Genomic DNA, 25751 nt, shown 5'->3' on the forward strand with positions numbered 1-25751 from the left:
ATCACTTATTCACGATGTCTCATCTTATTTTTCAGTGAAGTTATGGTGCAGAAACTTACTAGAGATTTGGTTTTGGAATAATTTACTAGATGCCACCTCTGATACATCTGTTTGATTAATTAAACTCACCAAGACAGTATTGAATTTGGAACACCTACCTTTTCAATCCCTATTTCGAAAAACATCAGTAAGGACTCCACGTTGAATTTTCTAAGGTTCTGAGCATGGTCTTCTTGCAACCATATTCATATGACAGAAAAAAATAACCTTCAAGTGATCAACTGAGCTAGTTCATAGTGAATATTATAAGATTTTCCAATCTTCTTCTACTACTTCTTAGGCATTATCTCTTGTCAAATTATAAAAATGAAAAAAAATATTTAGACCAACACCTTGTGGACCTAGATAAGTGAGAAGGGAAATGTAAAATCACTAAATCATTTTCAAGAGTTTATCCATGCCCTTATCTCACTCAAATAAACAAAACTATAGGCTTTTTAGCAAACACCTTGATCACTCTAGTCATGTCCAAATGGAAAAGTGGGACGACTAAAGTATTCCACATGCTTTCTATCTAGGCCCTTATATACCTCAGCAAAGTGAATACTGAAAAATTATGAGTACAAAACTCCTTGATAGTTTTAATAAATTGATCAGAGAAATAGGATCGCCAAACTTTAATTTACTTCTTAGGTCCTAAGAGTATATTCATGTGCTCACACCCCAAATGAATAAAAAATTATTAAAATATTAATTAAATTTGAGCAATTTTAAGAGGACTTCGTGCTATAATTTTAATACAATTAATAACATCAGAAGAATAAGAGTATTTTCGAAATGAAATATATATCATTTATTATTTTAATATATTTTTAAAAGCATCCTTTTGATAAAAAAAATAATGAGAGTCATTTTAATTGTTGCCAAAAAATAATAATAATAACTCCAACGTGAGGGAGAACTTTGCCATAGAGTTTTAGGATCTAGTTGAAAATTGTGCAATGTTGAAAGAATTGATCCGGCTTAGTCATCGGCTTGGACCGGTCCATATATATGGAAGGTGCGCTCTAGAGTTGTCATTACAATTTATCATTCGATAATAAAATTGCAATTTTTTTTCTGCAAAATGCCGTGGCTCTCCAATCCCAATATACAAGAGCTCACAGATCGAGAAAGAAGAGCATGAAAAAGACCGGAGGATCCACTTGGCCGAGGCATTTTGCTCACGCGTTGACATTTTGTTTCTACTTTTCTTCTTTAGTCTGCACTCTTTTTCTCTTCCGCATTTGCCACCATTTTTAATGCTTTGTACCGACGGGACAATTCAAGAGCCTTTTGCTCTCCGTTCCACGTTCCTCTTTCTAACATCAAGCCACTGAATTGAAATGTATTAAACCCACATTCATGCATGATGGTAGACTGGTAGTGATTATTGAGGGGAAGGCAATTCGACATTCATGATAGAAATTGTAAAGAAAACTTAATTAGACATGCAATACGTAGACTGATCAGTTCCATGTCCCGGTCACCGGGGGCAACATGGAGATCTGCTTGCTCTGGCCACTCACCGGTGAAGCAGTCACCAGATCCATTAGTAGTTCATTTCCGGGAGCCTCTCCGGTTGCTACGCCAAGGAAGTCCCTGGTCCAACGATAGCCGGCCTTTTGCCACATCGTGAGGTCGTCATGAATGTCGCCGGTTGCACCGGTACTGTAAGCCAGGCCAGTTAAGGCGTTTCTGATATTTATAGAACCCATAGCTGTGGCCCTCTGGAGTAGCTCGGTAGCAGAGAGATGAGGCGAAGAGGCGGTGCCGGTGGGGGGAAGGTGGTGGAGGAGGGAGTTGGGAAAGTTAACTTCAGGCTTGAGCTCCAAGTTACCTGATCCTAACTGAGTGCAGTCTGGGGTGGGGTTAAGTATGAAGTTAGGGTTAGAAGCTGAAAAGGGATCCCAGGAGGAGGAAGAGGAGGCGAGGAAATGATGAGGGTGGTGAAGTGGAGGGAATGTGGTGGTGGCTGCGGCCGCCGTGAGTCGTGAACTTTCTTCAGCTAAGGCGTCGCAGAAGGCCCGGTGGGTGATGAAGCTATCCTTCCTGCATGCACACCCAGGAAGTGAAACAACAAAGTAAACCATAGCTAATTAATGATGCTTGAATGCCTGCATTTTGATAATAAAATGTGTTTTAGCTGCATTAAAATTCCTGATTAATTCTTCAATTTGAATAAATTGTGGCATCATTTCTTAACTCAAAAAAGTGGATATTAAGACAGGACTTTTATATTACATTACCTTTGTGGTTTTCTGTGGTCTGTCAGTATCGTTCAGAGAAAACTTTCTCTTGAAAATGTTAGTTGATTTCTCCATCTTAAGTTGATTATCCTAGTTTTTCTCCCTCGAACATAAGGAAATGAAAAATGCGATAACAGGTATATCATGATTTAATTTATGTGTAGATCCAAAACTAGCTAAAACCCTTTCATTTATTTTCTAAACAAACAGAACAGCACCCAACAGTCATTATTTGTATACCTTTTTCCCTCTCGTCCTTCATTTTGTTGTTCCGTTTAATTATTAAGTCAGAAGCTGATGCAAGAACGGAACACATCTCCGGACATCTGTGGCCCATCCAAGAAGCCTATTTCTACTAGTATTTATTTATTTATTCCTACTCTTGTGAGAAGAAAAGTGTAGCCGTAGAGTACCCTTTGAAATATTTTATGCAAACTATTTCCCGTAGGCCTTTTGAAAATATTGCTAGTTTTGAAGATCTCCTCCTACAAACACACTGCACTATACTAGACGAGTACTCACGCATTCCACCTTGTTTAATCAGCATCGAACAGCGAGCGCAGTTGACCATTCACAAAACGATAGTTTGATAGTTTTGCAGCCTTACAGAAACTTTATCAGTGCAACTAAAAAAAATAAGCAAGTACATTTATGATTGTCAATGAACATCCTACATGTTTGTCAGCCAAAACCATGCATAATGTTTCAACCATATGGATGCATAGGACCTCGGCTACTATAGATTTTACGAAAGATCAGGACTTAGAATTAAAATGCTTGCACTAGTTTGAAAGAATAAGTGATCATTGTATAATTTACCATCTGTGTGCATTTAGTTTCAGAATATTAATCATAAGAAGAGGCATTATTTTGTTCAAACTATGATTAACAGATGCAACGCGGTATAACATAAAGAAAGTTCATACGTGATAATTAGTAAGTAGATCATCACAAACCTTGTGAAGAGAGTGCCGCAGTCGCATCTATACTCCCTTGTTCCACACGTCTTCACATGGGCTTTCCAATCGGAGTGCACAGCGTATCTCTTAGAGCACTTGTCACATTTCCACTTCTTCTCTCCGTGTTTCCTGGAGAAGTGCTTCTTGATCCCTGTGAGGTCTCCGAGAGCCCTAGAAGGATGGTGATGCACACAAGACGGGTCTGGGCACACGTACACCCTCTTCCTTGTAATTCCTTCCTTGCTGCCTCTCTGCCTCAGCTTCCAAGGCAGGTTGTGCCCCCTCCTATGCAGCTGCAGGTTCTGATCCCTTTGGAAACCTTTGTTACATATCTCACAAACGAACCTATTGGTGGCCATCAGTGTTTTTGGTGACAAGGCCACGACTTCAGCGTCTGGGTCTTTAAAAAAGGGAACAATTTAAGAACAAACAAGAACAAGGAGGTTAGTTTATTTCTGCTAAGGGTCGTACCTGGATTCCCTGGTTGATTTCTCTTCTTCTTGGCCTTCGGTGGTGGCAATTGCTGGTTTTGTTGTTGGGATGTAAGCAAAGAGCTCAAGCTGAAGCGGTCATAGAGCACTTTGGTCTCACAGGAAACACTGGCTTCTTCGGAGACGGAGGTGGAATTCGACATTGTTGCTAATAAGAACATGGAGGAGATATTCTCCTTTGTTTTCTTTCAGCAAGGAACGAAAAGGGACCATATAGAGGTATCCAGTCTCTATTCTGTTCTTATCATGTACGCCAAAGCTTCCGAAGGAGTCGACGGTGAAGAGAGCTGGAGAAAATAAACCCACTCAAACTTACAATCGCACGATCAAACTTACCAGATCGTGCGGCTGCAAGAGAAGGCTTCACATTATTTTTAGGCCTGATGTCCCTTTCACGCCATTTTTCCCCCTCGGAAAAGGCATTAATGGAGGGCAGTAAGGGGAGGGGATTAATGATTAACATAGTGTGAAGAGGATAAATCAGGTTTATCCACATGCATAAAGCACGGGGCATCCATCTCTTTGATTCAGTTTTTACTTTTCTCTTTTTTATTTAGGTCCATGACTTGATGAATCTTTAGATTTATGTCTTATCACATAACACCCAAACCCCAAAGGTGCTTTAATTGGAATAACATGATAACGAAAGCACATAGCTAGTTTACTTACCTTGAACCGTGCATAGAAAATCGGTTTATAAAGCTTGCTCACAGCCTTTCCCTATAGCCCACAACATGCATTATTGCTCAATTGATATATATTGAGATATTCTTATTCTCTTCCTTCCTATCAATCGCTCATCTTTTGCCTCTTCGAGGTTTAGTGGGCATTACTTGATTGATCAGAGTTCTCTTTTCTCTGGATTTGGTTTCTAGGCTCTTACATACTCTTTATTCTTTTTTTTGATGGATTATCTCCCATAATTAGTGGTTTACCAGTTATTCAAGTCTCTAACCCAAGTTATTCTAGGGGAGTGCTCAAGAGTTGCATTAAATGCCATTGCATTAATGGCTATTTCACACATATATGGCAAACATATAAAGCCAGCACCATGATAGCCTGAGCTATATACGTGTGGGTGGTGGTCCTTCATGTTATATATTTTTGTTCATAGAGTTGCAAACAGACATGGAACACGCACGCACACATTTATTATGATTGTAAATGTATCAAATATTCAATAAAATTTTTATAAACATATTAAATAAATAAAAAATTAAAAATAAATAAATAAGTTGTATTATCGAATTGATCAATAACCAACTAAATAAATTTGAATTGAAAGTTTGAAACAAACTCAAATTCTCGTTTACCTCCTACACATAGGCCCTTGGTACATATAAAATTTGAAAAAGCTTTGAGAAAATTTTACTCACGTGAACTCCATGATCTCTCCTGCTATCGTTTCTTACTGATCCAGATGATTGTCATTTGCAGGGTGCGTCTATTTATGCACAAGGTACCCCTGGCACCGTCTCACTGTATGCCTTAACAGTAATCTTGTCCTGACACCTTTTACAAACTGTAACCTTGTGGATGAGCGAGTGTTGGGTGGTGAGGTGGCCTCCACTTAATATTTTGCCAATTGGGAAGGGGAGGTGACTCAGGTGGGGGCTTAAATGGAAGTTAATATAACTCCAGTATGGTATTTGTGGTGTTCTCAAAGGAAAGTCTTGGTATTTCTGGTGCGAGGGTTCCAATTATATGCAAGCACTATTTAATTTGCTTGGGCTGCTGGCCAACTTGCCTTTGTTTCTATTTTTCACCTGGTTGTAAGCTGGCGAGGGGAAAGCCAAGAGGATTAACAAGTAGAACATTTAATGTTTTTCCTATCTTTCTCTTTTGTCATGAAATATGAGATGGTTGAAGTTCCCTTTATGCTGTGAAATTAAAGGAAACAATATTATACTGCCAAGTATCACCAACTTCAAGTGTATTTGAGAAGATTAATATGTTTTGAAGGTTTTGGTTACATCTGCAAGTTTTCTTTTTTAGAAGATTATTCGGGCACAAGCCATAGCTTCTTCCATCATTCTTTTTGAGAAGATTAATATGTTTTGGTTACATCTACAAGTCTAAATAGATCAATATGATTGATTGAATGTTAGATTTTCGGGTAGATTAAAATCAATCAAATATGACAAGATGAGAATTCAATTTTGACAACGTTGAAATATGAGTATCAATCTATTGATAAGGTATATCGATCGATTGATAGAACTTTAAACTTCGAAATTGAGATTTGATGTATTTTTAAGGTTTACTATAGTAACTTGCTGATTTTCTGCTATAGTAGATAGGGTTGCAACAATAACATGGTTTATTACAAACTATAAACCTCGAAAATTAATTTAGTAATCGATTGATGGCGGTCAAACTATTTGAAAAGAGTTATTTCTACATATTTAAATGGTTGATCCAACGTGGCAGTGCAATTGGTAAAGTTCAACAATCATTATTAGACAGAAATCAGCACGAGCAACAATCTTTAAAAGAGGATTTCGAAATGATTTGAAGATGTCAATTCTTAAAGATTTGGAGATAAAGTGCTACTGTATTTTTACATCAAGAGACAATAAAACAAATTAAGAAGCAAGTAAAGTAAAGTTCTTATTGTAAAATAATTTTCACTTTTATTTATATTTTTATATTTATTTTTTTGTTGTATTGTGTGAAAATAAATTGTAAAAAACTTCTCTACCTTCCAAAAGATATTTGAGAAAGAGAAGAGAAAAAGATAGTGATGATAGTGATTAGAACTAGACCTTGAACATAATCATTTTAGAAAATGATGAACCAAATAAAACTAAGTGTGTTACGATTGTATTCTTATTTCATTGTGACTTCAAATTTTTGCTACACATTTAATCGATACGATCAAAATTATTCATCTCGTATTGCTGTATGTCTAACAATAAAATCTTCTTCTCCGATTATAAAACACAAATGCACAAGAAAAACAAAAATAATAAACTAGAGAACTAATTCTATATAATGTTGTAAAAGAAAGTACTGTAAACACTGAGGCCCGGATCCAGGTTCCCGGGTACCAACCCAGAGGCTCTCCACCCGAGCCCGGCAGCCCAGTGGGCCCGCCGAGAAGACGAATAATCTCACCAGGCCGACTCCCAGATACGCCGAGTGGCTGGCATACTCGACTCACTGACTCACAGATGGCCCGACCGAGCCACATCCCCGACTCGAGCCGCAGCCCCGACCCGACCCAGGGAGTCGGCCCCCGAATCGTACGCCCTACCCCTGACCACTCCATTCCTTGTCCTAGGGCCGCCACAACTGACAAGCACGCCACGAGGTATGGCGACGCGCCGCCGGACGTACACCTCTGACAACAGTAGGTCCTCGACAGTAAGGGCGCCACTCCTCGCCCGTACAGTAAGTACCCGCACAGTAAGGTCCCCCTTGCTGTGCCCAGGGTACGGATCTCCCCTTCCTTATATAAGGCGACCCCTGTGAAGGGGCCAGGTATGCTCTAACCGTTACTCACTTCTTCTACTCTCGACAGTAAACTTTAAATAGTCAACTTGTTGGTTCGTTAAAGTTCATAAAATTTTTTATAAACAATTTATTAATTTATATATAATTTAATTATAAATTTATTCCTATTTTTTAAAAATAATTGTTTATAAAATTTTATTAGAACTTAATAAAATAAATAAATTATAAGAAACTAATAAACAAATATAAATCAAATCGTTCTTCTCCACCCTTATAAATTTGTAAATAAGACCCTAAAAATTTCCAATCTAAATTGGAAGTTTAGTATTTGACCTTAGCGTTATTAAAAAGGTTGATATTTGAGTCCCCGAAATGACAACGGAGGCTTTTCCAGTATTTTATCTATGATTTTTTGGTCGAAAACTTTCTAGAGCTGGGAGTTCAGTGGAATCGATCTCGACCATTGAACAATCAGCTGGCAAGATTAACTTCACTCGTCACCTCTCAGATTAAATACAGCGCTGTGAAAGATCTTTTTCGCCATGGTTTTGTTCCCACCAAAAACTAGTCTTCCTCTTTCCAAAAATTTGATTACAGTAGGAGTTAGTCGAAAGAACATACTCGGAGCCTTGATTTAAGACGCCGACGATAAAGCGCTCGGAAGAAGGATGTGGAACCGGGAACGAGATGTAAATTTCACAGCAGCAATGGTAGGGATGTGAAGCCGGAGCTAATAAGCCACACAAACAGTTTCATTAACTAGTATATATTACAGTAACACACGCTCCGGTTTCATTAACAAATATAGGAAACAAACAGAGTGCGCACCCACCTGATACAAACAGAGTGCGCTCTTATTCTACAAGCAAGGTTACCATCTCATCTCCTTGTACACCCATTTAAGTTGTAGGCTCATTTAGCCTCGCCGCCGCCGCCACTGTGTTGGCTACTCCGCCGGTGCGTGTCTCCAAGTCAGGGTTGCTCCTTAACTCCGCCCTCACCACCCTCTCCGCGTCTTGCCTCGTCGCCTCCTTGTCCGCCGCAATCCTCTCTGTCGCGTTCTGCCAACTACTTATTTAGCAATTAAACAATTCTGTGTAATATGCATCGAGTTTCAAATTAAGTGGTTACTACCGCAAGCACGTCGCCCAATTTAGTCTTGTCCTCGTCTCTGTCAATCCAGGCGTTCGAGATAACCGCCGCCTGGGCAGCTGCGGCGACGCCGCCTGGAATGACCCCAGGCATGCCTGTCGCGGACGCCTCAGCGGCCTGGATGGCGGCGGCGTCGCTGGGCTCGACCGGTCTATTTCCGGCAGTTCTTGCTGTCGCCTCCAGTGCCTCCCCAATTGTTACCTTGTCAGTCCACGTTGCCACGCCGCCGCGGATATCAGCATCCATCTCTCCGCCTCCGCCGCCCACTTCATTATTTCCGCGTCCCTGGCCTCCCACGCCGGCGACGTACTGGCGCACGGCCTGTTTCATGCCGCTTGTTCAGTGAATGCTAACGAGAGCAACGAAACACAAACAACTCTTTGTTACAGCAAGTTCCAACCACCTACCTGACCGGCGACGAACTCGGTGACGAGTCGTAGGTTGGGTTGTCCGGGGACGTCAGTTTGGGTGACGTTGACCCCCTGGTCTCGTGGGAGCGCGCTGAACTGGTCGTGGTCCACGGCCCGGCGCTGTTCGTTGCGGGTGGCGGCCGACTCCATGGCGGCAGCGGCGCCTCCCTTGAGCGTCTGGCCGAAAATCGTGGACTCAAGTGACTGCATCATGGCGGCGTCTCGGGGCGCAACGGGCTGGTCCGCCAGCTCACCGGCCACCGGGAACACGTCCCCGTACCTAATGGCCGCATCTCCCTGACCTTGTCCTGGCCTTCGTGGTTGCTCCTGGCTCATTGTGCAGAGATGTACTCGAGACTTCTGATTTCAGAGAGTTTCCGATGGTGGTTACCATCTGGCGCTGTAGCCTTATATACAGATCGCATTAACAGAGGGAGAGGAGATGAGGTGGGGAGTGGCGCGGGCACGTATATGGACGGGCGTGTGAGCATGGACACGTGTGAATAATTTGTGAGATGAAGGCAGAGATAGCGCGGATGATGTTGGCGCGTGGGGCGGTGGGAAATCGGTCGGCGGTGATTTACTCGGCCGAGAGGCGGTGCCGCGGAGTCGGGGTCATTTTCTCTTTCATTGCGCAAGTTCATTGACTTATCTCAAGCCGATCTCGTGTTTGATTGTATGTGCCTGAGCCCTGCGCCTCTGTCAGCCAAAGGGATCGTGCTGGAAGTGCATGGTTGAATAATAGACTTATATAGTGTATCATTTCTCTTATGATATATAGAGACAAAGTGTTTCTTCTATCAAGACGGCCACAACTTTCAAAAAGGATTACAATTGCTTTCACCTAACAAAAAAGAATCAAGACGAAATTGCTAGAAAGGGAAGGAGGGGAACTAACACAAAGAAAGCGCTTTAGAATAAACTTTAATCCTAAACTCTTGAAATATATAAACATTTTAAGAAATGTGTACCAAGAATATAATTAGTCAATCCAAATTATCTAATTTAGTCACAAAATTTTTAAATCATGTGAACAAAATCAAATTTAAATAATGTTCAATCCTAACTTATCAAAACCAAACTAAATCAACTAATTTAGTTCAATTCTAATTTGAATTTGAATCGAGTGACATTATAAATAAAATTTAATCACTTCATAATATTTATTTATTTATTTTAGATATAATAATATCTGTCGCCCATAAGTCCTGATTGACCATCATATCAAAGCAAAGTTTGATGTGATTTGACTTTCTAATCTCGTGATTTAGCTTTCTAATCTCTACAGCCGTCTCGTAACTCCTCTATCGTTTGGCTATAATTTTCTCTCTTATCACTTGTACCTGTTGTTTCGTTGAGGGTTGTCCCCCTGGCCCTGGTTGATTTCTCCACCTCCTTATGTATATGTATTTGGAGCTTTTTTGTCCTCGTGGGCATAATCGGATTGATACTCAGGTGGTATATTATCATATGAAAAAATGATTGAATCTTCAGAGAAATAATTCTCACTTGGAGAAGTCGATCGATCATCATAATTTATTTTTTTCAAATCATTATAGAACCGATATTGCAAGACACTCAAAATGAACGTTTCACCTGTAGTTGGAGCTATCTCAAACTCATTTAATTGGGATGACGATTATCATTGACTGCGCTAGAGTAATCCTCCTCGTCATGGATGAATAAGTGTTCTTCAATGTTGAGCTTGTATATGAGTTTGCTTTCAATGATGTTTCAGAGAGTCCTACCATGAATGAGCATGCATGCCTGGTACCTCCCCATTTCTTTGGTTACCTTGAGATTCATTTTTGGAGAAATAAATCACTGACTGTTCAGATTCATTTTTTGCATTCATGCACCAATGAACAATTTTAGTTGTCTTGTGGACAACAGCGGAACCAGCTTGACTGATTTATCCAAACTGATCAGAGTTGATCTCAGACTTCAAACTATCTTTCTTTATTTTTCATATTCTTCCTTTCTTTATTTTTCAACATCATCAATCCTCATACTAAAGTCCAAATAAGTTAATACATGACTCCGTCTTTATTTGTGGATGTATACTCCATCTGTTAGGTGAAAGTTTCATCGACTATGATATCATATAGTCCATCTGTTATGTTTAATTTATTCTTTGTAAAATATTGAATGAATAGTACACTTGAACTTCAGCATGTTTTTGTTAAATTAATTGTCTACTTTGTTAAATAAGTAAACTTAGAGGAGCACTTAAAATTATCATAAATCATTCGGCAACTATTTGTCAAATTGAGCAAATATTTTTTGTTTTAGGCAAGAATAAAAAGTTGGGATATTTTTAAAGAATTTATTTAAATCGATTTTAAAACACAGATTAGAGATTACAAAACAAAAACAAGATCTAGTTATTTATTTACTTATTTATTTATTATATGCGGTCAAACGTCGAACTTTATCGAAGCAAGAGAAGAACAGAGCAGGAATCGTGGGAAGTCCGCATAAAGGTTATTGTGAGTTCTGAAGCGAAGCGGAACGGCGGGAAAATTACTCGCCTAGAAATTCAAATCTAACCTGCTCACTGACTTGGCAAATCTTCCTCTTTCAAAAATTTGATTACAGTAGGTCTAGGAGTTAGTCGAAAGAACATACTCGGAGACTCGATTTAAGACGCCGACGATAAAGCGCTCGGAAGAACTAAGAAGGAAGTGGAACTGGGAACGAGATGTAAATTTCACAGCAGCAATGGTAGGGATGTGAAGCCGGAGCTATAATAAGCCACACAAACAGTTTCATTAACTAGCTAGTATATATTACAGTAACACACACGCTCCAAGTTTCATTAACTAGTATATATTACAGTTACGCACACCCTCCAGGAGAGGACAAAAAGGCAAGAAACATAGAGTGCGCACCCACCTGATACAAACACAGACTTATTCTACAAGCAAGGTTACCATCTCATCTCCTTGTACACACATTTAAGTTGTAGGCTCATTTAGCCTCGCCTCCAGTGCCTCCCCAATTGTTACCTTGTCAGTCCACGTTGCCACGCCGCCGCGGACATCAGCATCCATCTCTCCGCCTCCGCCGCCCACTTCATTATTTCCGCCTCCCTGGCCTCCCACGCCGGCGACGTGCTGGCGCACGGTCTGTTTCATGCCGCTTGTTCAGTGAATGCTAACGAGAGCAACGAAACACAAACAAGTCTTTGTTACAGCTAGCAAGTTCTAACCACCTACCTGACCGGCGACGGACTCGGTGACGAGTCGTAGGTTGGGCTTTCCGGGGACGTCAGTTTGGGTGACGTTGACCCCCTGGTCTCGTGGGAGCGCGCTGACCTGGTCGTGGTCCATGGCCTGGTGGTGTTCGTTGCGGGCGGCGGCCGACTGCATGGTGGCAGCGGCGCCTCCCTTGAGCGTATGGCCGAAAATCGTGGACTCAGCTGACTGCATCATGGCGGCGTCTCGGGGCGCAACGGGCTGGTCCGCCAGCTCGCCGGCCACCGGGAACACGTCCCCGTACCTAATGGTCCCATCTCCCCGACCTTGGGCGGGCCTTCGTGGTTGCTCCTGGCTCATTGTGCAGAGATGTACTCTCAGGACTTTTGATTTCAGAGAGTTTGCGATGGTGGTTGGCATCTGGCGCTGTAGCCTTATATATAGAGAGCGCATTAACAGAGGGAGAGGAGATGAGGTGGGGAGTGGCGCGGGCACGTATAGGCGTGTGAGCATGGACACGTGTGAATAATTTGTTAGATGAAGGCAGAGGTAGCGCGGATGATGTTGGCGCGTGGAGCGGTGGGAAATCGCTCGGCGGTGATTTACTCGGCCGAGAGGCGGTGCAGCGGAGTCGGGGTCATTTTGTCTTTCATTGCGCAAGTTCATTGACGTATCTCAAGCCGATCTCGTGTTTGATTGTATGTGCGTGAGCCCTGCGCCTTTGTCAGCCAAAGGGATCGTGTGGAAGTGCATGGTTACGTTGAATAATAGACTCATTTCCTGTCGAGCCATGCCCAATTATATATAGCTTACTTAACCAACGTAACACGTTTATTTGTTTAGCCTAGCTAGTTTCATGACCAACTAAATAACTTAGTTTGGTTGGACTCCATAATATAATTAATTCTACTTGTCTCAAGCAACTTATTTAATTCAATTGACCCAATCAAATCCACTTAGTGTGTTAATCTGAGGAACTCAATTAGTATAATTAGTTTGTCCACTATCAATCTAGAGTTAAATGCACTTAGTGTGTTAATCCACTTATTTATTTGTGGATGTATACTCCATCTGTTAGGTGAAAGTTTCATCGATTATGATATCATATAGTCCATCTGTTATGTTTAATTTATTCTGACGATGAAATTTTATAAAATATTGAATGAATAGTACACTCGAACTTCAGCATGTTTTTGTTAAATTAATGTCTATTTTGCTAAATAAGTAAACTTAGAGGAGCACTTAAAATTATCATAAATCATTCGGCAACTATTAGTCAAATTGAGCAAATATTTTTGTTTTAGGCCAGAATAAAAAAAGTTGGGATATTTTTAAAGAATTTATTTAAATCGATTTTAAAACACAGATTAGAGATTACAAAACAAAAAACAAGATCTATTTATTTATTACATGCGGTCAAACGTCGAACCTTGTCGAAGCAAGAGAAGAACAGAGCAGGAATCGTGGGAAGTCCGCATAAAGGTTATTGTGAGTTCTAAAGCGAAGCGAAACGAGCGGGAAAATTACTCGTCTAGAAATTCAAATCCAACCTGCTCACTGACTTGGCAAATCTTCAAATTTCGATCCTCCAACTATAAATAGTCACCAGAACCCTAAAAAATTCTGTCTTTTTCTATCCTCGTTTTTTGAATACTTCACGCTCCTCTCATCCACTTCTAGATCCAAAACCCAAACTTGGGTCTCTCCTCTCCTCCACTACCACTCGCCCTCTTTGGCTCTGTAGTCGCTCTTTCTGCAGCGACGCTTGGATTTTGGAGAAGGGAGCATTGCATTTGAGCTCAGGTCAGCATCGTCGCCCCTTTCTCCTACCAATCAAGACTGATTTTGAGCTTGTCAAGCTGTTTCTTTCACGCTCGTATTTTTTTTTTCTGAATTCAAAATTGAGAAGGCAGATAAATTTCCAGGTTTTCCTCATTTTCCTAGCTATTTCTGTCATCGGGGGATGAACTGCTTTCCAATTTTATATTTCTTGTGCGATGAAGTTATTATTTTGGATGGAAATGTGTTATAAAGACTTGCCTTTGTTTCCTTTGTATTTCCATTTTGTTGACGATTTTGAGAAATCTTGTTTCCTTATAGTGTGCGTGATTCGTTGGCATATCTTGATTCTCCCATAAATTAATGCAAACTACGAAAAAATTCTTCTTTTCTCTCTATTGCTTTGGGGAGAACTCGTTGTTTATCTGTATTTGGATCCTCAGCTCATGGGAAGAAGTCTTAGCCCATTGCTCCGGCAGGAGCTTGCCAACCTTGACAAGGACGCAGATTGCCGCCGTTCCGCCATGAAAGCTCTTAAAACCTACGCGAAAGATTTGGACTCCAAAGCCATCCCACACTTCCTCTCTGAAGTCTCGGACGCCAATGGTGCAACGTCTGTGGATTGCACAATCTCCCTCTATGAAGTCCTTGCCAGAGTCCATGGCAGAAACATCGTCCCTCAGATAGATAACATCATGTCCACCATCATGCGCACCCTATCCTCAAACGGAGGATCTTTTGCCCTCCACCAGGCCTGCTCCAAGGTCGTCCCTGCAATCGCCCGCTACGGAATTGATCCCTCAATGCAGGACAATGAGAAGACGAGGATAATCTCCTCGCTCTGCAAGCCTCTTTCTGATGCTTTGATGGGCATGCAAGAGAGTCCTGCATCTGGAGCTGCATTCTGCTTGAAAGCCCTTGTCGAATCAGGAAATTGGAGGTTTGCAACAGATGAGATGGTGAATGAGGTCTGCTTGAAGGTCGCAGGGGCTTTGGAAGAAAAGGCGACCCAAACCAATGCTCATATGGGGTTGGCCATGGCCTTGGCAAAGCACAATGGCTTGATCGCTGAGGCTTTTGCTAGATCACTTGTCCGATCTGGCTTGCAGATACTGGCGACTGGTGCATCTGAAAGCAACTCCCAGAAGCGCCTCTCAGCGATTCAAATGATCAATTTCTTGATGAAATGTGTTGATCCAAGAAGCATTTCCACAGAGGTATTCAGGGTAATTGATGTCATGGAGAAATGCCAAGCTGATGATAAGATGCCCTTTGTGAGGGGAGCAGCATTTGAGGCGCTGCAGACCGCGAAGGCACTGGGTTCACAGAACGGATCCAGGCATGGCATAAATACAAGTCCCCTAGTAGGTTCCAACTTCCATAGGAGAAATTCCAGGAGCCCATTGAGATCTAGAAATTGCTCCCCTGTTCGATTGTGCTCTCCGGAGTCTCAGACCATTGAGTCTTCTATCAACAACGATGCATTCGCTGATTCACCTGCTTCAGTCGTTCAATCTCCTTGTGAAATTGTGCGTAACGGAAAACGTGCTAATCGGAGACTGTGGAGCCATGATGGCTGTGCTGTTGATGTTTCATTGAAGGATGGCTTGTTCTTTAAACCTTGTGCACGTACTGAGAGCAAAGTCGCCGATTTTGATCAGATCATTAAAGGTAAGCCAAGTGATCAAAGTGATGAAGTTTCAGGAGATTTCTCGGGATTTATGCAAGCTAATGAGTCCAACTTAGCACGAGATACCACTCCAAATCCCCAGGTATATGCAAAAAGTTGATAACCAAATTATTATTATTATGATTATTATTTTCAAAAGGAAAAAAGATAAATTAATGAATGTAGGCACCTTTCCTGCATTATCTTTATAATCTTATCATTGTAATGGTATTACAGAGATCCAGGCAGCAGCTCACAATGGATGAGATTAACATATACTCAACACCAAGAAAGCTGGTTAGATCTCTTCAGGATTCTACCGATAGCAAATCTGAGTGCACCAATGGTCTAAGCAATCTTGTGCTAGTTAAGCCGTCATCAAATGAAGTCGAATGGAAACAAATAGGAAACGTTAGCAGAGATGATCAATCTCAGAATGTTAACTCTAAGAGTGGTGGAAAAGGCTTGGAGAATGGGGGTCAGTTGGGCATGTTTAACAATATCAAGGACAATAAAGAAGTGCAAGATGGCACTGAATCAGTTTCATCTACTTCTGATGCCCTCGAAAGCAACCTTTGTGAGGTGTCACATGGATGTGGCCATGAAGAACAGAATATATTAACTACGAACAGCAGAAGAACAATGAAGTATGGTACTGCAGTGCTAGGGTTTCTTTCAGGTGCAGTTGTGGTACTTTTTGCAATGATCCTTTTATCGCTGATAACTGAGAATGATGAGCCTCTCTATGGCTTGGTTCCCACTTAATATATGATTAATCGTATCTTAATTTGGTTTGTAGGTCGTGAACATGCACTTCCATTTTGCTGTGTTTTAGAGTAGCGATTATACAATGTAGACTTGCATTACTGCTTGGTTGAGTTTGTTACATCAAGTTGCATTAACTGAAATCAATGTACTTTGACTTGAGAAAAAAATGGATATTTAAACTCACGTTATGATATTTGTGAGTTGATAGTGACAATGGTGCGGTGATAGTGAAAATGGAGAAGACAATTGATAGGATGGTGAGGTGGAGGGACTTAAGGGGGATGGAAAAAGAATGAAGATAGGAAGAGCTTTTAGGAGAGGAAAAGGCGATCACCATGGGCAAAACCAATGGTCAACGAGAAGGGGACCATGGTAATTACTTGATGGTGCAATTGTAAAAGATGGGGTTAGGATTATTTTTAGAGCAAATCCAACAACGGGTGAGTTTTGTTATGTTGGTAGATCTAGTTGGTTGATGGATCTAGCACATAGGACAGTAAAATTTTGTGTTGATAGAGTAGTTTTGTGTTAGTCGGTAGGGCAGCACAAGTAGCAACAAGCGGTAGAGAAGATGATGCACATCATTGGCATCTTAATGAACAAAGAAAGAGTGATCTATGCTTTTTGATAATTCAAGTGTGATCTATGTTGGAAGATAGATTTTGAACATCAATAGAGAGGAGACTGCAAGAAAACATTTAACAAAGGTTAGGACCAAAGAGAAGGGCTCATTTAGTGTGTGTGTGTGTGTCTCCTTCCCCTTTTACCAGATCAAAATAAGATGAGGAAGAATTGGCAGCTCTTGCACCTCCAAATGTAGTGCTCCCCATTAATCTGGGTGGATTCAAAGAAACATGGCGACTACCCTTTGATCTGGTCAAATCAACAATTTATATTTGTTATAACTCCTCTCTACTGGTGGAAGAACCAACAGAAGCTTGTGTGGGATTTTGTTCAAACCAGTTTATCAATGCGGTCCTTGTTGGTGCAATCGTGTCTTAAGTGGTCGAATTTGATATTGGATTTTAATGTTTGTATAAAGGATTTACATCGAGTCTTGCATTTTGTATTTGATATGAGTATTAAATTTTACAAGAACTTGTCAAGACACATATGGAGCTTATCAGCTTATAGAGCTTGTAAGTCGATAAGGTGAAGTGTTGATGATGATTTAGTGAAACTAAAGCAACAAGCTTAATGGCTTGAAGGTCAAATGGAGTTTGGAAAATATTGTATGAGGCACCCAAGGGGCTGTACAAAGAGAAATATTAAGGTGTTGTTAAAGCAACTAATAAAGTATGATTTGGTATGACCAAGTTAGTTAGTTCAGAAATTTGAAGTCAACTACAGATTATAAAAGGATGATATAAGACATTCAAGAGATCATAGATGGATATTGTATCCAGAAGAAGACAATTAAAATAGGAAAAGATTGAAGGATGACATGTGAAGTGAATTATGGACTCGAGGATTTGAGGACCTAGTAGGAGATGACCTTGATGATGAAGTTAAATAGTGGAAGGTAAACTCTTATGTGAGTTGTGAGAGTTGAGATACATGTATCCTTAGAAGTTGGAAGATTTCAACTAAAACTCAATCATTAGGATGATCATAGTTAGGGCTTTGGTCAGCTAAAGGTGATTCCAATTGATTGATGAGCTAAGTCGGCTAAGATGTTGACTTAAGTTGATCAGCAGTAAACAAAATCTTATTTCTATTTATAGTTAAATTAATTGGATAGTCAACTAATTTGAGATTAGTTAACTAATACAAGAAAGCCAAAAGTAGTAGTTGATCTAACAAAGTTGTGTTGCCATAGTTTGATGATATAGGGGCTATAATGGTTAGCCAATGGTAAACTACAAATCGAAACAATCGAGACATTAGTCAATGGTGTGATGGATCCGGTCAACTAACTCATCGAAGACAAAAGAACAAAAGGAGCTTGAAGGCTTTATATAAAGGGGATCATGGGGAACATTCAAGGATTGATGAAATATTGATTGTCCAACTCATTTAACCCTTATTCTCTGGTGGTCTTTCACCTTCCTTTTAGGTTATTATGTAGTTTGTTGTAAGGCATTTCTTTACCTCCGAAGGTTATCAGCGAAGGAGAAAGAAAGTGACTAACCGATAAGTCATGGGCTATGGTGTAGGGTGCCAAACCATATAACATGCTTGTGTTAGCGTTTAGTATATGCAACCTTGTTTATTTTCCTGCTTTGGAGGATGATCTTTGAAATCTAAAAGCTGTAGTTGTATCAGTTTGGCTTGATCTGAAATATGAAACCATGTATTCTCTGTTTCACATGGTATTACATAACTTCGGCTTGCACAACCTCAGCTTGATATAGCTTCGGATACTGCATTTGTATCAGGTTTCGAATGCAAAACTGAAACTACAGTTGTATCAGTTTGTATAAACTGAAAATAGATACCGACTTATGAGGTTTGCTACAGCTGCTGCTAAAATTCTTGGACATAATCAATAGAAATATCAGGTCTCTACTTGAGTGTCAGCACAAAGCATCGGGCAAATGAAAAGTCCAAATATAAGATAAGTCAAGTGCTGTTGTTTCAGATTTGTGTAAGAATTATGTACTAGTTTGGACTATTTAGATTCTGTATTAGTTCCTGCTATGTTTCAGACATCTGCAACTCCATGTGCTTTTGTAAACAGCTAGTGAATTTCTCACTGACGACCCAAACACAATACATTCACACCACTAAATATAATCACTGACGATTTCCCTCATATTGCTGCCTTCCAGAGAAACTGAATCAAATTTGAAATACAATTAAAATGAGAGATGATAAGAATACATTGATTGAAACGCCTTGCACACTTTTAATGACGCCCAGCAGACTGAGCTAAAAAAACCAAAAAAAAAAAAAAGGAGAAAGAGCATAAACTTATTCATCCAACTGATAAGGCAATTAACAGTAATTAAATAGAGTGAATAGGTATTTGAAAAAGGGAAATGCATCATGCACGCGCCAGTTTCTTGACTATAGAAGCCATGTATTTGCCTTGGTGCTGTGCAAGAGCAAGCTCCCCTTCACTTGCTTGCCTAGATCCATCACCAGCATAAACACCAGCACCATATGGAGAACCACCTCTAATTTCATCTATGGCAAACATACCAGCTCCAAAGGTGTACCCAATGGGAACAAAGAGCATCCCATGGTGGGTTAATTGAGTTATGGCAGTCCAACTACACAAGCAAAGTGCACCAAATTAATTTAGTAAATATGATATTATTAGCATCTCATTGAAAAACAAGAACTTCAAAAATGTCAATGAAAGTAAAATTATAGTGTAAAATCCAAGTTTCTGCACCCTTTGGTAAAGAAAATTAACTAAAGCGCTACCATAAAAGAATTATATAAAGATTAGATTGCAAAAGTGGTCATACTGATGCAACAAACAAGCTACTCAGACACTGCTATTGTGCACTGTGCACTTTTTAGAAGTTAATTCTGTCGAAATATCCACTTTAAACAATTTTCTAAATGCATACAGAAAAGCTATTCAATCCTCTGGTTTTGTTTGATATTTTCTGCACAGTGTAAATCGTTTACCAATTCAAACCATGCCTCCCAAATTGTAAATTGGAGCACTATTTCTGTTGGTCAAACAAAAATGTACAATATTTGCATATGGTTCTTAATCTAGCGCAAAGATTCACAGATTTGAGATAACAAAATGGATGTTGATCCATCTAAGAATTAGAGCGTATGTAACTGGATAAATATAGAAAATAATTCCATGTAACCTTAGGTAAACCTTCTAAAATGTTTACTATTCAATACAACAATTACGATTTACGTAAACATAAAAAGAAGAAATATATATTCAACAATCTGTACCTGGAATTCAATCAACATCCAAGACAAACATTTTCCTTGTGAGTTATAACAAATACTGTTAGCATTAATCCAAAAAAAAAAGAACATGCACCAGAAAATTACATCAAAAATCTTACCAAGTTCAAATCTAAATCTAACAAATAATCACTAGTCAGTTCCTAAGATAACTGTTATTAAGTTCAGATCACTTAGGGTAATCATTTAGAATATACATAAATGTTATCAATCAAATCAATTCACTTTAAGATAATGACCAGCAGGCATTCAGGAATCAAGATAAACAGAATATTTATAATGCACCTACAGAAAATCATTTTAAAGTTAAGGATGACAATTTCCTCCGAACCCGATGGAGAATCTGATACCCAACCCGAATGGAGGAAGGTATGGAGGGATTTTTTGAACCCGATTAAATAATCAAGTATATGGATTTTCAAATTCAGGTATGGAGGCGGGTCTGATAAAATCCTACCCATACACCTAAATATCCGATTAAATTTTATATATATATATATATATATATATATATATATATATATATATATTAAAGAAAGATTTCTTTTCTCAAAATTTCAAACAAAATTCAAAACCCACTAACTATTTTTTTTCTTTCATTTCACTGTCAACCAACATCAATGTGGTGTTGTTCTTTGAAATCCAACACCATAATGGTGCTGATATTTGAAAATCAACACCACTGCGGTGTTGGTTTTCAAAATAAAGTACCACAATAGTGTTGATTTTAAGATTTATGCAGTACCAATCACATCACAGTGGTGCTGGTTGACACTCAAAATTGGTTATCGAGTGAGAAATAAGGTAATATAAATTGCAAATTAGTTTTTATTATTTTTGAATGAAAATATTCTTCTTTTATAATCTGCTTTTGTTGAATGATGATAATTGGATGAAATGAAGAAAATTATTAGTATAGAGGATATCCAATCCTCTGATTGGATAGGGATGAGTATCCGATCCTTCAATGGGTATGGATATGAGGATGAAAATTAAATACCTGATGGGGATGGGGATGAGGATAGATATAATAAATAGGCATGGAGATGGAGGATATGAAATCCGACCCATTGCCATTTCTATTTTAAGTGAGTGCAAAATTGGATATACAAAATCAGATGATGCTTATAGTAGATAGATCAAGGGTAGACTCCAATATGAGCATGAGGCAAACTACAAAAAGAAATAGGTTCACCTCTTTGAACTTATGCAGAATTTTCTTGCTGTACTTCACATATGATATATTATACATTTTTATGTCCTGTGATTTCTTCTTGCAGGCTTAAGACTTAAAGCATCTCATTAAGCCCCAGGTTATGAATCAGGATACAAGGGCAGAACAAAGCAAGATATATCGGTCTATCCTGTCATCAGACACATAGATCAAAGCAGAAGAAAAATCCATGAGGCTTTCACTAAAACAATTTGTAAGGAGGGATAAAGAAGAAAATAATTATGGTTACAGGATCAAGGTCTTGTAGTGAATAGAAAAAGAAACATGTACTTCCAATAAGTCATTTCATATAAAATTATATGCCATCAAGACAACAAGAAACAAACAATGTTTAAGATAGATAATTCCAGATTTATTGGTCATTTTTTCCGGTTCAGTGTGCCAAAATGTTATATAACATGTTTTCTGTATGGAGCGTTTGATGCCATAAGAATAACAATTTGTTATTTAAAAAGGAAACATCCGATCAGCAAGTTATATAAATCATAAAGATTAATATTATACACAAATATGCAGTTGCTAGTACTAAGTCGCCATATGCAATTGTGGGAGAAAAACCTTTCCCTAGTGGAAGACTGACAAGTAAAAAGAGCATAGTTAAAATAAGAAAAACAGAAAATTAAGGCCTAGGAAAACAAGAACGGTTTGGTAAAAAGTTTTCTTACATTGTAGTTTCTTGTCCTCCACCTTGGCTCCCTGTGCTCACGAAAAATCCAGCTGGCTTGCCGGCTAGCTTTTGCTCCCTCCATAGCTGCCCTGTAGAATCAAAAAAGGCTTTCATCTGAGCTGCCATGCACCCATACCTTGTTGGAAATCCAAATAGTATGCCATCAGCCTCTGTCAGCTCAGCAGCAGATATCAGGGGGATCGCTGGATCCTTCGGTGGCGCTTGCATCTTTTCCAACACCTCCTGCGGGAGAGTCTCTTCAACACGATAAAGAATACCCTCTGCCCCTTCTATGCCATCCACCCCCTCCTTCATCTTCTTGGCAAGTGACTCGACGTGGCCGTACATAGAGTAGAACACGATGAAGATCTTTAACTTGTGCTCGATAGGTGTTGCTGTGGAAGATGCAGGTTGAACAACCTCAGCACTGCCCTCAGTATTCTCCTCCTCTGGAATGGGGGCATTACGATCAATTGCGGAAGACTTGACAGAACTAGAGACAGTGTTCCGATTCTTGCTCGGGAAGCATCCTCCTCCCTTTCCCATTAACCTCTAAAAACAACACAAATCCTTCAATGCCCTCTTCTTCACACTCTTGCAGAAACCCTAAATCGGTCCAACAACTTCAATACTCGATACGAGTATTAATACCTACCAATTTCGCCTGCGCCGTGTTATCAGTTTCACCCACTGCAGACCAAATACCATTGCAGAATAATGAAATCAGACTGAAACCCTAATTGGCCGCAAGAAAATGCACGAACAAGAATGGAAATCAACCGAATCTTTAGCATTTAAAGCGAAATCGAAACCTACTAAAATTAACCCCGATAACCCAATCAACAAGAGATCGTACACCGCCAGATATCGGTTCTTACCCTAACTTTCCTCTGGAGTGGAGCAGCCGCGCGCCGATTTCCTCGGCGAGTCCGAGATCCGAATCAAATCGGGTATTCTTCGCGCTTCGAACGGGGATAAAGAAGGGTGCTTGAGTCGAGCGCAGCACATCGCTTCGCTGTCGTGCTGACTTGAACTTCGAGAAGGTTTTGGTGACATCCTGTTACACCTACCGCCAATGGAAGGAGATCTCCTGCAACTGGCAGTGCAGCGAATCGGTCAGTTTGTCCAATAAATGGATGCCACGTAGGGGTTTATTGGTTCTTAAAGGAGGGCTGGCATTATTCGATGATTCGGTACTATTGATTATCGCATCTAGGAGTAGGGGTGTTGTTGATAATTTTAAAATTTTGAAAGGCGTTTCAAAATTTCACATATCATGATATAAATTCCTTAATAATTAATGCATTAAAATAACAATTAATTTTGTCTTTTGTGATTTATTCATTTGAAGCTGCTTTAAGGTAATTAGAAATTCAAATAATAAATTCAAATCATGCTATGAAAAACAAAACGTGTATTATTTTATTATTATTTTTATAATTTTAAATGATTCCAATAATAAAAAAAACTACAAATGTATCCTTTTCTAACTTAATATTTACAGAAGGAGAAAATTTTCAGTGTGTCTCTGGATTTATTTTTCAGCAATTATTCCACATGCACTTCGTTTTTATATTTCACATTTGTTATTATATATATATCTAAAGAGCATTCATTCCATCCACATGTAAAAAGGCCTCAATGTCATATATATATATATAGATCACTCAAATATATATTACCAAAAAATAGAAAGCCTACTGAGTCATCTCAGAGCAATCTCAACTATCTTGCAAGTTCTTTCATTTCAAAAGACGTCCACTAATTTCCTATCTTTCATTTTTGAGTTGAATAATTACATTATAACATATTTCATACTTTGACTACATCGATTAATTTGAGTGTGTTTATTGTTTATACCCACAATGTAGGCTACATAAATGATAACAATAAACTAAACAATTCAGACAACTGATCGGTTGGTGCGTTGAAGGAGTCAAATAGGCTGATATAAATTGAACAATGACAGTGTCAAGCCGCCCTGAATAATTCAGGCCGCAATTATAATTTGATATATATATATATAGAGGGATTTAGGTGTTGAGATTTGATATATGCACGTCTTATGTCTTATTCTAATGGCAGAGTCAGGAATTTAGTAGTCTCTGGGCTAATAAATTCATATTGTCATGTCATAAAAAATGTAAGCTTAAGCATACCGCCTAATTGACGTAGCGTTAATTAAACTTAATTGATGAACTCACGTGGATTAAATCCTTTTACACTCATCTTAGATCATCCAGTAGTGATAACAATAAAAGATTGCATTATTTTGGTCATATCTTAATAGTTTGTTGCTTGTTAGGTTATTAAATCTAGCATACATCTCAAATTTGGACAGGTGTATAGGAGACTAAGCTGGAATTGAGCAGTATTCGAAAGTTGGGTATGCTTGATAGAGGAGATTATGCATACGATAGACTTTTAGGAAGTGCATTGTTTTTGCAAGCACATTTGAGTTGGATTGATTTTGATGTGATTGGTTAAACCATAGACACAATATTTAAGTTAGATAAAATTGACTTAATTATTTAATTAGTTATGTTAAGTGTGTAGGTACAGAATCTTAACATAATTACAATTGCAGTTTTGCCAGCTTGGTAAATGGAAGTTTGATAGCAAAAAAGTTTGACAGCTCTAAATTCACAAATGAAAGTTAGGCATGAAATTTAATTTGGAGGTGAGCTATTGGCAAACGAAGTCTTGACAGATTAAGAAATTAGATCGAATGTTTGGACAGGTAAAGTCTAAGTAAATTAAAGAGAATTGGATATTTAAAAGGTGAACTTTCGGAATGTTTGGTAAGTGAAGTTTTGACATTTTAAGAAAGACCAAATGCTCAATACCAAATCTTGAAAGTGAGCTCTTGGAAGGTGAAATATGGACAGGTCAAGAAGAACAGAGTGTTTTGCAAGAAATCTTAAGTGAAACCTTGACAGATGAAAGTCTAGGAGATTAAATCTCTTGGCAACTTCAACAAATATCAAAGAACATCTATACATATTTGAAAAAATGTTAACTTAGTTGACGTAGATCAAATAGGAGTACTTGAAGGCTGAAAACTTATCAAGGTCTCAAGGAATGGAACAGGATCAACTTGAAGACATGTTAGGTGAGAATAAAAATTTTCTTTTAAGTTGAAGTCAATGAAATTGCTTGAGGTCAAGTAAAAACAATTGGTTGCTATGTAAGATCAATCCATTGGTTTAGTAAATTAGATGTCTGGACATGAGTTCTTCAGAAAAACTTGTCTTTTGAACATGATGAAGATTAATGTCGCTTTAAAATGAAAAGTTTTGAAAATAATTTTCAAAGATAGAAAAGGAAGAAGAAGATGTGCTTATATGGAAGGATGAATGGGATGAAGATATTCGAATTGAGCTATATCCATGTCTTAGAAAAGTAAAATATATTGATGAAGCAACATAGTGGTAAATACGGATCGGATCCAATTCATATTTAACTCAATTTAAGTTTTTCCGATAAGGATTGATGCTGCACTACGGTTGTTTGTTCGGAGTCTGTGTCCATACTGCCCATACATCATTAATGCTCATAATGCTTGAATAATGTTGAGCAAAAGCAACTAGCGGTGATTTATTAATGACAAACCTCCCCTCTGACTTGTAAACGGATGAACAAAAGAATTTTCCTTTAAATGGAGAACGCAATCAAACTATCTGTGAGGAGGTAAATCGAGAAACTGCAATTGATCACAATACAGGAGGGTATTACCTGATTTCGGCAAGATTCAAACTTTTGGGACCTACAAGTCTGCAAAGATCGTAACCAACTA

General features: G+C 39.0%; 4 protein-coding genes across 4 annotated transcripts; 1 reads left to right on the top strand and 3 right to left on the bottom strand.

Annotated features, from left to right (window-relative positions):
- Nucleotides 1-1508: 1508 nt before the first annotated feature.
- On the bottom strand, nt 1509-3906 carry LOC141820727 (protein indeterminate-domain 7-like). Its single transcript, XM_074708097.1, has 3 exons — nt 3719-3906; nt 3245-3647; nt 1509-2091 (listed from the first exon to the last, which is right to left on the bottom strand). Exons 1-3 carry the CDS (start codon nt 3897-3899, stop codon nt 1509-1511), a joined length of 1167 nt encoding a protein of 388 aa, XP_074564198.1. The 5' UTR covers nt 3900-3906.
- A 4187-nt stretch (nt 3907-8093) lies between these two features.
- On the bottom strand, nt 8094-12313 carry LOC141820733 (late embryogenesis abundant protein D-34-like). Its single transcript, XM_074708102.1, has 5 exons — nt 11968-12313; nt 11741-11853; nt 8754-9116; nt 8329-8667; nt 8094-8255 (listed from the first exon to the last, which is right to left on the bottom strand). The coding sequence occupies exons 1-5, from the start codon at nt 12311-12313 to the stop codon at nt 8094-8096; spliced, it is 1323 nt and encodes a 440-aa protein (XP_074564203.1).
- A 1398-nt stretch (nt 12314-13711) lies between these two features.
- Nucleotides 13712-16166, top strand: LOC141820496 (protein SINE1-like). The gene is made up of 3 exons (XM_074707816.1): nt 13712-13756; nt 14176-15504; nt 15639-16166. Exons 2-3 carry the CDS (start codon nt 14179-14181, stop codon nt 16164-16166), a joined length of 1854 nt encoding a protein of 617 aa, XP_074563917.1. The 5' UTR covers nt 13712-13756; nt 14176-14178.
- Nucleotides 16167-18943: 2777 nt separating this feature from the next.
- Nucleotides 18944-22976, bottom strand: LOC141820716 (putative NAD(P)H dehydrogenase (quinone) FQR1-like 2). The gene is made up of 3 exons (XM_074708084.1): nt 22834-22976; nt 21954-22645; nt 18944-19384 (listed from the first exon to the last, which is right to left on the bottom strand). Exons 2-3 carry the CDS (start codon nt 22499-22501, stop codon nt 19156-19158), a joined length of 777 nt encoding a protein of 258 aa, XP_074564185.1. The 5' UTR covers nt 22502-22645; nt 22834-22976; the 3' UTR covers nt 18944-19155.
- Between the last annotated feature and the right edge of the window lie 2775 nt (nt 22977-25751).

Source organism: Curcuma longa, unplaced genomic scaffold (assembly GCF_044706935.1).
Source record: "Curcuma longa cultivar G26 ecotype Majalengka, Jawa Barat unplaced genomic scaffold, ITB_CL_G26_1.1 utg509_np1212_2302976_RagTag, whole genome shotgun sequence".
NCBI lineage: Eukaryota > Viridiplantae > Streptophyta > Magnoliopsida > Zingiberales > Zingiberaceae > Curcuma > Curcuma longa.

Excerpts from the sequence above, each read along its gene's own strand:
- LOC141820733 (XM_074708102.1), bottom strand. The coding sequence starts at position 12,313 with ATGAGCCAGGAGCAACCACGAAGGCCCGCCCAAGGTCGGGGAGATGGG. Across the intron at positions 11,854-11,967 it reads CGTCGCCGGTCAGGTAGGTG|GCCAGGGAGGCGGAAATAAT; the intron begins GTTAGAACTTGC and ends CCGGCGTGGGAG. Across the intron at positions 9,117-11,740 it reads CAATTGGGGAGGCACTGGAG|AAGTCTCGAGTACATCTCTG; the intron begins GCGAGGCTAAAT and ends CTCTGAAATCAG.
- LOC141820716 (XM_074708084.1), bottom strand. The coding sequence starts at position 22,501 with ATGGGAAAGGGAGGAGGATGCTTCCCGAGCAAGAATCGGAACACTGTC. Across the intron at positions 19,385-21,953 it reads GGAGGACAAGAAACTACAAT|TTGGACTGCCATAACTCAAT; the intron begins GTAAGAAAACTT and ends TTGCTTGTGTAG.
- LOC141820727 (XM_074708097.1), bottom strand. The coding sequence starts at position 3,899 with ATGTTCTTATTAGCAACAATGTCGAATTCCACCTCCGTCTCCGAAGAA. Across the intron at positions 3,648-3,718 it reads AAATCAACCAGGGAATCCAG|ACCCAGACGCTGAAGTCGTG; the intron begins GTACGACCCTTA and ends CCTTTTTTAAAG. Across the intron at positions 2,092-3,244 it reads TGCGGCACTCTCTTCACAAG|GAAGGATAGCTTCATCACCC; the intron begins GTTTGTGATGAT and ends GTGTGCATGCAG.
- LOC141820496 (XM_074707816.1), top strand. The coding sequence starts at position 14,179 with ATGGGAAGAAGTCTTAGCCCATTGCTCCGGCAGGAGCTTGCCAACCTT. Across the intron at positions 15,505-15,638 it reads ATACCACTCCAAATCCCCAG|AGATCCAGGCAGCAGCTCAC; the intron begins GTATATGCAAAA and ends ATGGTATTACAG.